Source organism: Notothenia rossii, assembly GCF_949606895.1.
Source record: "Notothenia rossii genome assembly, chromosome: 7".
Lineage (NCBI taxonomy): Eukaryota > Metazoa > Chordata > Actinopteri > Perciformes > Nototheniidae > Notothenia > Notothenia rossii.
The window spans coordinates 6,381,336-6,396,494 of NC_136905.1; the positions used below are offsets into that span (position 1 = coordinate 6,381,336).

The window sequence follows — 15,159 nt, forward strand, 5'->3', positions numbered from 1 at the left end:
TAAAAGAGAGCATTTTTATTGAAATATAAAATACATTATAAAATGTAAAACTATTCAGCATTATTGAATAAAACAAATGTTGTGTCACTTCAGTCATTAAACCAGAACAACCACAAAACAAGTTATTAAAACATAATTAGCACATTCGCAAACTCATAAACACTGCGTTACATTTTTATACTTTTTGCACTGTCATTTCAGAAGCAACACGTTTTCCCATTTTCTCTATTCCTTTTATTGCCTCACATAATTACATTTGAAAAACTTGTGTCAAAAAAATAAGCTATTGAGTTGAATAAAGACCTTGACCATGTTACATGTAACAAATTACCCTTGACAGTTTCAGTAATGAGAAAAGGGGCTTTATAATGAATGGGGTAAAAAAGCTATTGAATTCATGTTATTGATATCTGCTCACTTCGTACACTTAAATGTGGGGTAGGTAATTTTGGAGGAACCAGCTCGAGTGCGCTAGAATTTGAAAATACACAGCCGGAAGAAATCTGCCACTTCATTACAGAGCCCCTCCTCCAACACACACGAACGCGCACATGACCAATGAGGGCACGAGATGGAAGGCTAACAGGCAGGTAGGCCATCCAGTTACTTTAGCCGGGCCGGCTCAGATGATTGGTCGTGCTTTTTACTGCGCCAACGCTTCCACAGATGAAATATTTGTATGGATTTTTTGTCAAAGAACTTCAGATATTCATTGCTATCGGGATGTTAAGAGCATTCCATGGAATATAACAAAAAGTGTATCTCGAGCCGGTTTCTCAAACTTACCCCCACCTTTAACCAAATATTTTATAGTTTAAAAAAAAAACACAAAAGCCTTTAAATCTGTCAAGAGTTGCAAAGGTGATGTCACATTTAAATAAACCCCTTTGTGAGATCGGCCAAAAGACAAAGAATGAACAGTAAAACATAATTTTGTGTTGTGGCTTTTCACGTTTAAAAACAGTCAGATTCGTCTTGTTCCACATCACACCGCAGGAGGACTCGAGGGGGTTGAGTGGTGAAAAAGCTTCTTTAAAAACAAAAAGGTCACAAGTTTGATTCCCAGAAAAGATAGGGTGTAAGAGTCCTTAATCCCAGCAGCGGCTCCTATCTGCTCCATGATAAGAAACATGGAGGGCTCTTACTGTAATTGCTTCATGATTATCTCTGACCGGACTGTGCACCTCCTCCTCTGACATCACCGCAGGAGGCCCTTTCACACACATGTCATGAAAAATAAACGCAAGAATGAATTTGACCCAAAAGATAACTAAATATAACAAAGAATAATACATATTACACACTTTAAAGCTTTGTTATCTAGTACCAGAGAAGGATATGAACACCTGCCAATATAGTTATTATAATATATAATGAAATAGTTTTTTTTTTATCAGAACCAAAAAAGAACAATATTTCTGCATTGTTTATCAGCCAACTGCCGCACTTCTATCTTCAAGACCCCCTATTATACTCATTTTCATACATCAGTATGTAGTGTCTCTACTGGGACATGTCTCCATGCTTTCATGTTCAAAAAGGTCTTCATTTTTCTCATACTGCCTGTGCTGCAGCACCTCTCACCCTCTGTCTGAAACCAGAGCCCAGTCTGCTCTGATTGGTTAGCTGGTTAGCTCTGTTGTGATTGGTCAACCGCTTAGAGATGTCCCGCCCCTTAGCCTATCACATACAATGTGTTAGCCAATAGAAGCACAATATAGGGATGTCATTATGTTGCATAAGTTCATGAGTCTAATGTAGGCTTTTCTGGCAGGGGAGAGAAACTCTAAACACAATCTATACAACACACTTCATCATTTTTAATATTGACATTAGTCACTGAGAGACCCCTGTCGTTCAATCCCTCTCAACATTTCAGTAATCATTCTGGTCATGTTGTTACAGGTGATCGTTTAAAAGTCTGTGATGCTAACTGCTTCCTCTCAGTGATGGACGCATGAACACATTTACAAAAGTCTTCCTAATCTTTACAAAAGGTTATGAAAATCGTTGAAATAGATCATCACAAATCATGCTGCTAGTGTCTGCGTCCTCCTCTTCCTCTTCCTCTTCCTCGCTGACCGGGGGAGGATTTGTGCGTCTCCTCTGAACCCTCGGTCTCCACCTCCGTCTCAGACTCAGTCACAGGAAGTGTCTCTCCTGGAGGTTCACAGACGACCTCCTCTTCATCCTCCTGCTTCGTCTCCTCCTCTTCCACCTCTTTAGCTTCCACTGTGGTCTCCAGCTGCTCCTCCAGCATCATCACCACCTCCTCTTCCTCCTCCTCTTCTTCTTCTTCCTCCTCCTTCACTGTAGAGTTTACGGTAACAGTTGTCGTGGTGATGTTGTTGTTACTGGTGGCGATGGCCTGCTCCAGTCTGAGGCGGTACTGCTCCGCCTCCTGCTCTTTCTCCAGGAGCTGCTGCTGGTACCTGTTAGAAAAATCTCACTGGCTTGAGCTTCAACAGAATGGAAGTTAGACCCTCCAGAAAAACGCGATTCTGCGATCGCAGAATTTACCGCATAATCAGCAAAACGGCGCAGATTTTTAAAAGGCCGCATATTTATCAAAAGGCCACATAATCCCCGCATTTTTCCACCCAAAGTTGAGAAGAAAAAAAGTTAACTCGTCTTGACGTGATGTCATCAGCTCGCGCATCACAGAATGTAAACAACACTGTATAGAGCTCATTTACCAACGAACATTTCTACTAAAGACCGGGCAAAAAGTGGGGGGAAACTATTCTGCACCCCGTGTAACTGTGTGTTGGAGCATAAGAGAAAATCGACGGTGGCGACCCACTTTGATTCATTCAAACATTCGAAAATGCTTTCTGCTGCTGTGGACAAGAAAGCCAAACAACTCACGTTCACCGAGGCATCAACCTCCAAAACTCTTTCGAGGGCTACAAGAAACGAAGTGAGTAGCCTACAAGATTGAAGCTGGTCAGATAACGAACGAGTAAATGAAAACAGAATGAGGCGGAGAAGTGTGTGTGTGTGTGTGTGGGGGGGGGGGGTTGTGTGTGAGATTAAAAAAGCCCAACTGCTTTTACAATAAATAATGAATGTGTTTAATTGAATAGTAAAGGGGTTTAACGTTAGCGGCAGGTTGTGTGTGAGAGAGAATAAATAAGACAGCCCAATATTTTAAAAAATGGTTATTCTTTTTCCCCGCATATTTAGCATATTTCGCAACTTCCCGCAATTTCACCGCATAAAATCACATAAAAACCCCGCATGTTTAATCGCATAATCAAGGATTTTAGCCCGCGTTTTTCTGGAGGGTCTAACGAAGTAGTCATCACATACAGAGCATCAACTAGTTCCTGAACAGTGTCCTTCACATGCTGATATCCAAGAGAGGGAGTTACCCAGTCACAAGATGGAGGGATACCGGGTCTTGTAGGTCAATCATACATCCTGTCATGAACACAATACTGAGTTGTTTCTCAAAATGTTGACTTTTTCTGAAAATCTCAAAAATCTGACTTTCTCTCAAAATTATGACTTTCTCTCAAAATTCTGATTTTTTTCTCAAAATCCTGAGGAGGGAAGCTGATTGTTTCCCCAAAAATTGACTTTTTTTCAAAATTCTGCAGTATTCAATGTTTAGGTCAGATTAGCTCCACGTCAGAAATGAGCATGCTTGTCATATGTGTCTCTCCATAGAGGCTGAATCATCATGTTAATCACATAGCTATCATATGCCTCAAACAGTCCTGATGCTCTTCTAGGTAATCACACATCCTGTCATGTTCACAGCTACCGTTGGGATACCTTTGTTATCATGTTACTCTCAGATTGGAAGAGGCCATTCAGTATTTTCACAACATTACCCCTGAGCTTTCAGATTGGCTTCCTGCAGCTGCCGCTCCAGCTGCTCCCGACTCTCCTTCACCTTCTGGGGAAACACAAACAGATTAGCGGTTAAAGCGAGGCGCGACCTCCGTGTCTGAGGAGGGAAGCCGATGCAGAAGAGTCTTAAACCTGAAGTCTTTCTAAAAGCCAACAGGGGAGGAACTCTTCTACAGAAAGCAGTCAGATCGTAGAAGTCTGTGAGAAAAAGCAAGTGAAGAACGGGCAAAATGCAGAAGTCCTCAAACTTCATGCTTTTTTATAATCTATTATTTTGTTTCAACTCTTTTTTTTATTGACTGTCCAAACATGTACTTTGCTCCAAATAAATGAAATACAAAATATGTTTTTTTACACACAGTATACATGAAGCAAAACAAAGCAACATGCCACATCCTATGCCTTAAAGGGCCCATGTCATGCTTTTCTGGTTATCACCCGTCCCCTTGTGTGTTATGAAGGTTTTTCTGCATGTAAACGGTCTGCAGAGTCACAAACCCTCAAAGTACACCCTGTAGGGAGTAAAACTCTAACACAGAGAAGACCTGTCTATGCTGCCCCAGAACGCCTCGTTGGACATTTCTCTCATTCCATTGTTTACTTCTTGGGTACAGTGACGTAACGTAACGGACTAACCTGCTAAGCCGTTACGTTTGGACCAATCCGTGGACACACACACACACACACACACACACACACACACACACACACACACACACACACACACACACACACACACACACACACACACACACACACACACACACACACACACACACACACACACACACACACACACACACACACACACACACACACACACACACACACACACACACACACACACACACACACACACACACACACAAGCAACGTTGCGAGGCTCGCTGCTGCGAGGAGCGGGACACTGTGAGTCGGCTCACTGGTGTGGGGACAGCGAGACACCGCGGAACTCAGCCTGGGCACACACACAAACTCCCAGCCAGGCTGCGGGTGAGGGGGGGGGGCAGGAGCTCCAACAAGCCGTTCAGGACAGAGAGTGAATACACATACTATACAGAGATGCTGTATGAGAAACCAATGTGAGTTTGGAAAACTGCACAATAAAAAATATTTTAGTAGACCTCAACAATGGAATTATGATCAGTAGAAATGGCCATGACATGGGACCTTTAAGTTCAAACGCAATTTGCTTTTTTAGGAGAAGAAAAAAAACAAGTAATAATAATAATAAAAAATAATAATAAAAAGAATGCAAAAAATAGCCCAAATACTAATTGAACAATACATACAAATAAATAACTATTACTATAATTACATTTGATATCTCAGGGCCATTGTTCAGAATTATTTTCAAGGTCAAATGAACAGATTGAAATGTGTTTCTCTACAGCGGCAATATTCCATTACACAACATTCAAAGATGAAATAGCAGTTTGCTTTGTTTACTATAAAGTATGTCGTTGCTGGAGTGAACTTCTGGAGACACTGGGAATGTTGCTTTTGTTGCCAATCTCCAGAGAAATATCCTTAGAACTTTTGTTTATGTTAATTACAATTAGCTTTGAGCAGAGTGGAAATGAACAAGTGTAAAAGTGCAAGCTGCTGACTAATAAGCCATTTTGATATTTAGTAAAGATGTGTTTTATGACTTACAAACATGCAAACACCATCTGCCTGCTCAAGATGCTGTCTGGGAATGATGATATATTTGGGTTTGGTCGCTTTTGCTTTTCATAGCTTTGGCTGATGTTTTTTTAGGGGACTTCTGTGTTATAAAGAACCAAGTCGGATATATTGAAACCTTCAGCAAATGCAAAAAGTTTGACAGTAATAACAGTTAATTTTTAACAAAGTACTGCCTGCTTACCTTAGATTTTAAGATACTGTGATTGGCTGTAGGGTCTGTCTTCCTCTTGTTTATGGGCGTGGCCGAGATAGGCTCCTCCCCCACAACCTCCTCTGCCATCGAGCCGGTGGGCACAGCCACCACTGCAACGGCACAACAGAAAAGTGTCAGAGTGAGGTCTTAAAGGTCCCCTATAAAACTGTTTTTAATCAATATATTATAGGTCTCAGATATGTACAGAACCATCAGAGTCTCTGATTGGCTGAAACACCAAACAGATCATTGCAACATTACACATAATCCCCTCTGTTTCAGCCCTGTTTCCAAAGTGCTGATTATCTGTCTGTTACTTTAGATGAAAATAAGGACCCCCTCCCCACACCCCTCTGAGGGAGATTTGGTTACAAAGAACACAATGGAGCTCTAGGAGGAGATTCAGGTGATAAGGTGGGGGGGCGGGGGTTACCTTGGTTGGTGATTGGCTAATGGTTACACAAGACAAAACATCGTTATGACATCATAAAGTGGCCAAAATCTGATCAGCTCATTTTCAGACAGGTTTTTATAGAAATGGATCAAAAAGAGAGAGAATCTTTGTTCCTGAAACTTTCAGAGTCTCTTTCCACAGAGGGGACACATGTTGATGTAGAAGAGACATGAAAAAGAGGGGACACATGTTAATGTAGAAGAGACATGGAGAAGAGGGGACACATGTTGACGTAGGAGAGACATGAAAAAGAGGGGACACATGTTAATGTAGAAGAGACATGGAGAAGAGGGGACACATGTTGACGTAGGAGAGACGGCAAATTATCCTTAACTGCAAAAGAATTCATTAAAACAGATGTTTACCATTATTTTGTGATTTCAAAAAGGCCAGAAAAAAACGTTCTAAAGCCCTACTTCCAATGCCTGAGCATTTGAAAGACGTTTCAAAGACTCATTGTGTGAATCCTTTGTTGTCGCTACATGTCGCTTTTTTTAGAAACCGTCTGCATTATCCACCACAGTGTGTGTGTGTGCAGCAGAGTGTGTGTGCAGCAGAGTGTGTGCGCAACAGAGTGTGTGCGCTGCAGTCTGTGTGTGTGTGTGCGTGCTGCAGAGTGTGTGTGTGTGTGCGTGCGTGCGTGCGTGCGTGCGTGTGTGTGTGTGCGTGTGCGTGCTGCAGAGTGTGTGTGTGCGTGCGTGCGTGCGTGCGTGTGTGTGTGTGTGTGCGTGCTGCAGAGTGTGTGTGTGCGTGTGTGTGTGTGTGTGTGTGTGTGTGTGTGTGTGTGTGTGTGTGTGTGTGTGTGCGTGCTGCAGAGTGTGTGTGTGCGTGCGTGCGTGTGTGTCTGTCTCACTCTGCTGGCCCTGCAGAGTGAAGATGAACTGCTGGCCCAGGGACGCCGGCTGCAGGTTGCCGTGTTGGTCTGTTACTATGGTGATGACCCTCTGACTCCCGTTGCCCACCACATGCTGAAGCGTTTCCACCGACTCAGCCGCCATGACGTCCTCAGACTTGACTGAAGAGAAAGACTTGGTTTGTATTGTTAGATAATAAACACGCCTAGAACTACTCTGGCATCTCAAAGAGCAGAACAGAACCAAGGACAACATGTTACACAACAACAACAACAACAACAACAGGCATAAAATATGTATGTATGTACATACTCTTACTTAGTTATTGTTTTTATATATTGTAGTACAACTTGCATTTCTTCTTTAAATGATTTTGTTTATAAATATATTATTATTCTGTTTTATTTTAAAATGTTATTTCACAAATGTACTTTACCTTCTTTTGGTTATTTAAATATTCAAATATTCAAAGTGTTTTATTTTATTTATCCTTTTTGAACATTTTACTTTAACTTCTTATTTATATTTAATTAATTCTGTTTTATTTGACCATTTTATTGCAAACTTTAAATCCTTATGTCAACATACATTATTGTATTCTAAAATGTAGCAACTGATCACAAAAACTAAAATGATGGTTAAAGAAATGTCTGCATAGAGAGACGAAGCCCCTCCCTTTCCGGGGGAGCTCCATGGGACCTTATTTTGGGAAAAATATGTATTGAGGTGAATGGAGAGAGAAAGATTATCTTTGGATCCCGTTTGAATTGTGCCACAAATTACACATATGATGTTTGTCAATTTAAAAGATAATTTTGCAAGTCAAAAAATAAAAATGTGTTGTAAAACTGTGAAGTAACACTTTTCTTTGTGTGAAACCGCTCAATGAACTACATCTCCCATCTCGCACCACACACCCAGACGGCCGTCACGTTGGCACATTTCACTTCTTTCTTTCAGAATGAGGCGGAAAGTATTAAAAGAGGTGAACATCACTCCAAGTCTGGGCATGTTGAGAGCTGTACACACACACAAGGGGAGTTAGTCGGTTCCGTGAGAGCCAGCATGCGGGACCGGGATTCTGGGATTTGTAGTCTTTCTAGTTGCGTATTTTTCATAGTGTTATATTTCAACAGTTTTACGACAAACTGTGACTTTTTTGACACGGAAATGATTTTTTAAGATTGACAAACATCATATGTGTAATTAATCTAATAATAAAAATCTTTCTCTCTCCATTGACTTCAATACATACTTTTTCCGAAATAAGGTCCCATGGGTCGGAAGTAGAAGGGCGGGACTTCGCCTCTCTGTGAACACTGCTGCTACAGAGAAGCTAATGTATGTAGAGAAACATGGATAGATAAATAACTTGGTTTGTTGGACGTTCCTCCATCTTTCTTTTTTAGCATCTGCAGTTCCATTCATTTGTAACACATCACTCCAGTGTCTGTCTCGGTCTTTAGGATAATTCTTAAAATAACATGTTGGCACATCTTGCTCTAACTGCCATCCCTTCCTCCTAGATGCTGCAGTCCAGATGTTTCTTGTCAGATATGATAGTCTCCAGAGATAACGCACTGAGTCTCCCGAGGCTTTTTCTTATTCCCCACCTGAACAGACTTGAATCCCACATCCCTCCCATCTGCTGTTTATTCATCACTTTTGTCAAATCTATCCAGTACTTCATCACTGCACGTACACACAGCAGATGGATGAGTGTGTGCTGCCTACCTGCGGAAGTTTTTGAGACGAACTCCGAGAGGTTCACCATCCCACCGGATCGGATGATGTAGTGAGGTTCAGGGTCCACGGTCACCTGGTTCTGCATGCCGTCCTACACACACACACACACACACACACACACACACACACACACACACACACACACACACACACACACACACACACACACACACACACACACACACACACACACACACACACACACACACACACACACACACACACACACACACACACACACACACACACACACACACACACACACACACACACACACACACACACACACACACACACACACACACACACACACACACACACACACACACACACACACACACACACACACACACACACACAGGTTATAATGAATTCTGTTGCAGTTAAGGATAATTTGCCGTCTCTCCTACATCAACATGTGTCCCCTCTTCTTCATGTCTCTTCTACATCAACATGTGTCCCCTCTTCTTCATGTCTCTTCTACATCAACATGTGTCCCCTCTTCTTCATGTCTCTTCTACATCAACATGTGTCCCCTCTTCTTCATGTCTCTTCTACATCAACATGTGTCCCAACATGTGTCCCATCTTCTTCATGTCTTCTTCATGTCTCCCCTCTTCTTCATGTCTCTTCTACATCAACATGTGTCCCCTCTTCTCCATGTCTCTTCTACATCAACATGTGTCCCCTCTTCTTCATGTCTCTTCTACATCAACATGTGTCCCCTCTTCTTCATGTCTCTTCTACATCAACATGTGTCCCCTCTTCTCCATGTCTCTTCTACATCAACATGTGTCCCCTCTTCTTCATGTCTCTTCTACATCAACATGTGTCCCCTCTTCTCCATGTCTCTTCTACATCAACATGTGTCCCCTCTTCTTCATGTCTCTTCTACATCAACATGTGTCCCCTCTTCTCCATGTCTCTTCTACATCAACATGTGTCCCCTCTTCTTCATGTCTCTTCTACATCAACATGTGTCCCCTCTTCTTCATGTCTCTTCTACATCAACATGTGTCCCCTCTTCTCCATGTCTCTTCTACATCAACATGTGTCCCCTCTTCTTCATGTCTCTTCTACATCAACATGTGTCCCCTCTGTGGAAAGAGACTCTTAAAGTTTCAGGAACAAAGATTCTCTCTCTTTTTGATCCATTTCTATAAAAACCTGTCTGAAAATGAGCTGATTAGATTTTGGCCACTTTATGATGTCATAACGATGTTTTGTCTTGTGTAACCATTAGCCAATCAGCAACCAAGGTAACCCCCCCCCCCCCCCCTTATCACCTGAATCTCCTCCTAGAGCACCATTGTGTTCTTTGTAACCAAATCTCTCTCAGAGGGGCGTGGGGAGGGGCTCCTTATTTTTCATCTACAGTAACAGACAGAGAATCAGCACTTTGGAAACAGGGCTGAAACAGAGGGGATTTTGGGTAATGCTGCAATGATCTGTTAGGTGTTTCAGCCAATCAGAGACAGGCTCTGGATATATCTGAGACCTGTGATATATTGATGAAAAACAGTTTAATAGGAGACCTTTAATATAAAATCACATGTGACTCGTTATTCAAGAAGGATGAAGTCTAGTCATTTCTGTAGAACATTAAAACAGTAAAGTTGATCGAGATGCTTTAACCTACAACATCTGGCTTTTTAAAGGGAGAGGAAACAAGTTTTAAAGACAACACTAACCCCCCACTCACTTTATCAGTTGATATGACGACACTGTGAGTCCAAAACGTTTTATTTGTTTCTGTTTTGCTATCCATCAACTCTGATATAAGAGAATGTTGCTAAAACATTTAGCGGCATTGCTTCGACCTAGAACATATCTTAGATTAGATATCTTAAAATCAATACTAGAAAATAAGACCCTACCAATTGTTTCATCTGTGTGAAACTAAGATAAATGGTTTGAAACCAAGGTAAAAGAAAAAGCAGAAGATAATTGATATTCTTTAACTGAATCCAATACATTTAGTTGAATTTTTATTGGAAATCGTCCGAACAAAAACCCCCTGAAAATGTGAGGAAGTGCTCTCTGCTCCTGAGAGGGAGAAATCAATTCATTGGTGCTTTGCCATCCTCTGTTCATTTGCTGAACAAAAGTCCTTGTGTGGTTAATGGTGGATAAAATATGATGGTGGCATTAGGCTGAGGTTTAAAACGAATAGCTATTCACTGATAATTCATTTTCAGCGTGGCGTTGATGGGCTTCCATCAGACGGAGACATTTCATCTACACAGTGCTGACAAAGAGAAAGATCATCAGGATTGTATGCATGAGACACAAACATTGAGTCTGGCTCCCTCTTCATAAAACCATTTCGATTTCTGTGTCTGAGCTGAAGTGCTTTCCTGCAGCCCTTCAGAGCGCTGACCACAGGGGAGCGTTTCCCACTCATGTCTACAGTGGGTGTTTCTGTTTCATAAACTCCTGTCGGTGCCCTTTGCTTTGCAGCCGTCGTGCATGGGTCAACCCGCTGTTATGCTCAAGGCCTGTCCAGGGGGAGGAGTTATCTAACGCTAACGACACAACCTCCTACACACCTGAACACACACACACACACACACACACACACACACACACACACACACACACACACACACACACACACACACACACACACACACACACACACACACACACACACACACACACACACACACACACACACACACACACACACACACACACACACACACACACACACACACACACACACACACACACACACACACACACACACACCTTAAAGGTCCCCTATTAAACTGTTTTTCATCAATATATTACAGGTCTCAGATATATCCAGAGCCTGTCTCTGATTGGCTGAAACACCAAACAGGTCATTGCAGCATTACCCATAATCCCCTCTGTTTCAGCCCTGTTTCCAAAGTGCTGATTCTCTCTCTGTTAATTTAGATGAAAATAAGGAGCCCCTAAGGAGAGGGGGGGGTTACGTTGGTTGCGGATTGGCTAATGGTTACACAAGACAAAACATCGTTATGACATCATAAAGTCTCCAAAATCTGATCAGCTCATTGAAACTTTCAGAGTCTCTTTCCACAGAGGGGACACATGTTGATGTAGAAGAGACATGAAGAAGAGGGGACACATGTTGATGTAGAAGAGACATGAAGAAGAGGGGACACATGTTGATGTAGAAGAGACATGAAGAAGAGGGGACACATGTTGATGTAGAAGAGACATGAAGAAGAGGGGACACATGTTGATGTAGAAGAGACATGAAGAAGAGGAGACACATGTTGATGTAGAAGAGACATGAAGAAGAGGGGACACATGTTGATGTAGAAGAGACATGAAGAAGAGGGGACACATGTTGATGTAGAAGAGACATGAAGAAGAGGGGACACATGTTGATGTAGAAGAGACATGAAGAAGAGGGGACACATGCTGATGTAGAAGAGACACGAAGAAGAGGGGACACATGTTGATGTAGAAGAGACATGAAGAAGAGGGGACACATGTTGATGTAGAAGAGACATGAAGAAGAGGGGACACATGTTGATGTAGAAGAGACATGAAGAAGAGGGGACACATGTTGATGTAGAAGAGGTATGGAGAAGAGGGGACACATGTTGATGTAGAAGAGACATGAAGAAGAGGGGACACATGTTGATGTAGAAGAGACATGAAGAAGAGGGGACACATGTTGATGTAGAAGAGACATGAAGAAGAGGGGACACATGTTGATGTAGAAGAGACATGAAGAAGAGGGGACACATGCTGATGTAGAAGAGACATGAAGAAGAGGGGACACATGTTGATGTAGAAGAGACATGAAGAAGAGGGGACACATGTTGATGTAGAAGAGACATGAAGAAGAGGGGACACATGCTGATGTAGAAGAGACATGAAGAAGAGGGGACACACGTTGATGTAGAAGAGACATGAAGAAGAGGGGACACATGTTGATGTAGAAGAGAAATGAACAAGTGGATTTTGCATAATAGGTGCCCTTTAAAGCTTGGTAGAAGAGCCTTTTTAAATCTCATTCTCCTAATACTGTTCCTACTATTTCATACAACCCATAATCACAACTCTAGTGTTTTTTAAAGACGATCCGGCGTTGTGTGAAAAGGTGTCTAAATGCGGGTATGAAGTGTTTGCAACATGGCTGACAGAAAGAGGCTGCACTAACACGGGAACCATAGCAACGCCGGTAAGAGTCAAACTGGACTAGTAGAAAAACATCAAACGTGTTTTTTTGAAATCACAGGGGGGCAGTGTGCAAACATGTCTACGCCTGCACTTCCTCTTATACTCTTTTTACTTGTTATCGTTCCTCTGCTCCCCCATTGCTCTTCTCATCCCCCCTGTTTCACTCTCCCCCTTAATCTCTGTCCATCTCCCTCCCTGCCTCTCCCACCAGCCCCTCATTTATCCATCTGTCTCCTTGTCCTCCACGCGTCCCTCTATCTGTCCATCTCTCCCGCCGTTTCTCCTCCCGTCTTCATTTGTACCTGCCTCGGCTGAAATGTGCTCGGTCATTACCCCCATCCCTTCTGTCCCTTTCATTTTTCTGTCCTTATTTATTCCATCTACATCGTTTGTCTTCCCTTCCTCACCCTCCCTTTGTCATCATGTCCCTTTTCTCTTTGCTTTCTCTCGTCCCCATCTTCATCCATCATCGTCTCCATATCCTTCATTTGTCTTTCTATGACTCCTCACATCTCATTGTCTTTTTCTCTGCTCAACTCTGTCTGAGTGTCTGCTTTTCTCTCTCTCTCCCCTCTTCCCCACCCCCTCTGTCTGTCCACCTGTAGCAGTATCATCAGCTCAGTGTTGCTGGTATCCATGGCGATGTCGAAGGGCGTCTTGTCGAACTTGCTGAGGCAGTGGACGTCGGCTCCGTACCTCAGCAGCAGCTCGGCCACCTCCCTGTGGCCGCGCTGAGCCGCCCAGTGCAGTGCCGTCATCTTCAGCATGTCTCTGGCGTCCACCTCCGCTCCGTGCTGCAGACACACGGCGCCCCCCGGTGGTGACAACAGGAAGAACACAAAGAAAGAGAAACAAAAAGGGAAGTGGTGAGCAAAGATGTGACTATGCAGATCTGCCAGGTTTGTAAAGTGCAGTAAACACAAGGTTTTGAAACGTTATGAATTGACGGCAGGTTGTGAATAGTACAATCTAAACACAAGTTGCCCCTGTTGTGAGGTTGAACAGCCTTCTGTAAGGTCTTAAGAAAGGTGGAAGAAGTGAAAGAAAAGACTGCAGTGTACATGTTGTTGTTAAAATGATGGAGAAATGCTGTTTGCACCATCTTTTTGAATTATGCAAGAAGGGTCTTACAAGTTTGTCCGAACATCCTAACCACATTCAGTAAGAACACTACTTTTAGTCATCTTGCATCTCTGTGATTCGTTGCATCTATTTTTAGCAGTTTGGCATCTTTTTGCAGTACACACACAATTATTTTTTTTGCATACTTTTACTTGTTATATTTATATACATATTGTTCCTTTATTGTACCTTTTTATTACACAATTTCTTGTTATGTTTGTATAAAACTTTGGTTTTATTCTAAAATATAGAGAGGCGAAGTCCCGCACACCTACTTCCGACCCATGGGACCATATTTCGGAAAAAGTATGTATTGAAGTCAATGGAGAGAGAAAGATTTTTATTATTAGATTAATTACACATATGATGTTTGTCAATCTTAAAAAATCATTTCCACGTCAAAAAAGTCACAGTTTGTCATAAAACTGTTGAAATATAAGACTATGAAAAATACGCAACTAGAAAGACTACAAATCCCAGAATCCCGGTCCCGCATGCTGGCTCTTACGGAACCGACTAACTCCCCTCGTGTGTGTGTACAGCTCTCTACATGCCCAGACTTGGAGTGATTTTCACCTCTTTGAATACTTTCCGCCTCATTCTGAAAGAAAGAAGTGAAATGTGCCAACATGACGGCGTCTTGGTGTGTGGTGCGAGATGGGAGATGTAGTTCATTGAGCGGTTTCACACAACAAAATGTGTTACTTCACACATTTTAATTTTTTGACAAACATCATATGACAAAGCATCCATATGCAAGGACTACTCTAAAACACCGTGTATTTCAGTGGTTGGTGTTCAATTGTGGAATTCTCAACAAACGGATCTAAAGAATTGAATTTGTATTTTTCAGTTAAAGAAGTTATAAATTAAGAAAGATGGGACTATATGAAGCAGAATGTGAATAAGTCTATGTACTCTGGTCCTTCATGTTTTTGATGTCTTTGATGTGATGTCTCTTCTGTATTTGCGGGTCCCATTGTTATTGTTGTTATTGTTATTATTATCATCATGCGTCGCTTTCCACCTTCTTCTCCAGTAGGACTCTGATGAGGGTGTTG

The 15,159-nt window shown here is 42.1% G+C and overlaps 1 protein-coding gene across 1 annotated transcript in view; it reads right to left on the bottom strand.

The window, feature by feature from the left end:
- The window catches only part of LOC307013511 (GA-binding protein subunit beta-2-like), a 21,005-nt gene continuing 5,846 nt past the window's right edge, over positions 1-15,159 (bottom strand). The window contains exons 3-8 of the mRNA XM_079640912.1: positions 13,576-13,868; positions 8,783-8,885; positions 7,048-7,209; positions 5,729-5,850; positions 3,840-3,904; positions 1-2,432 (exon numbers count right to left, since the gene is read on the bottom strand). Coding sequence (XP_079497038.1) covers positions 2,039-2,432; positions 3,840-3,904; positions 5,729-5,850; positions 7,048-7,209; positions 8,783-8,885; positions 13,576-13,868 — 1,139 coding nt within the window. The 3' untranslated portion in view covers positions 1-2,038. The remainder of the gene's footprint in view (positions 2,433-3,839; positions 3,905-5,728; positions 5,851-7,047; positions 7,210-8,782; positions 8,886-13,575; positions 13,869-15,159) is intronic.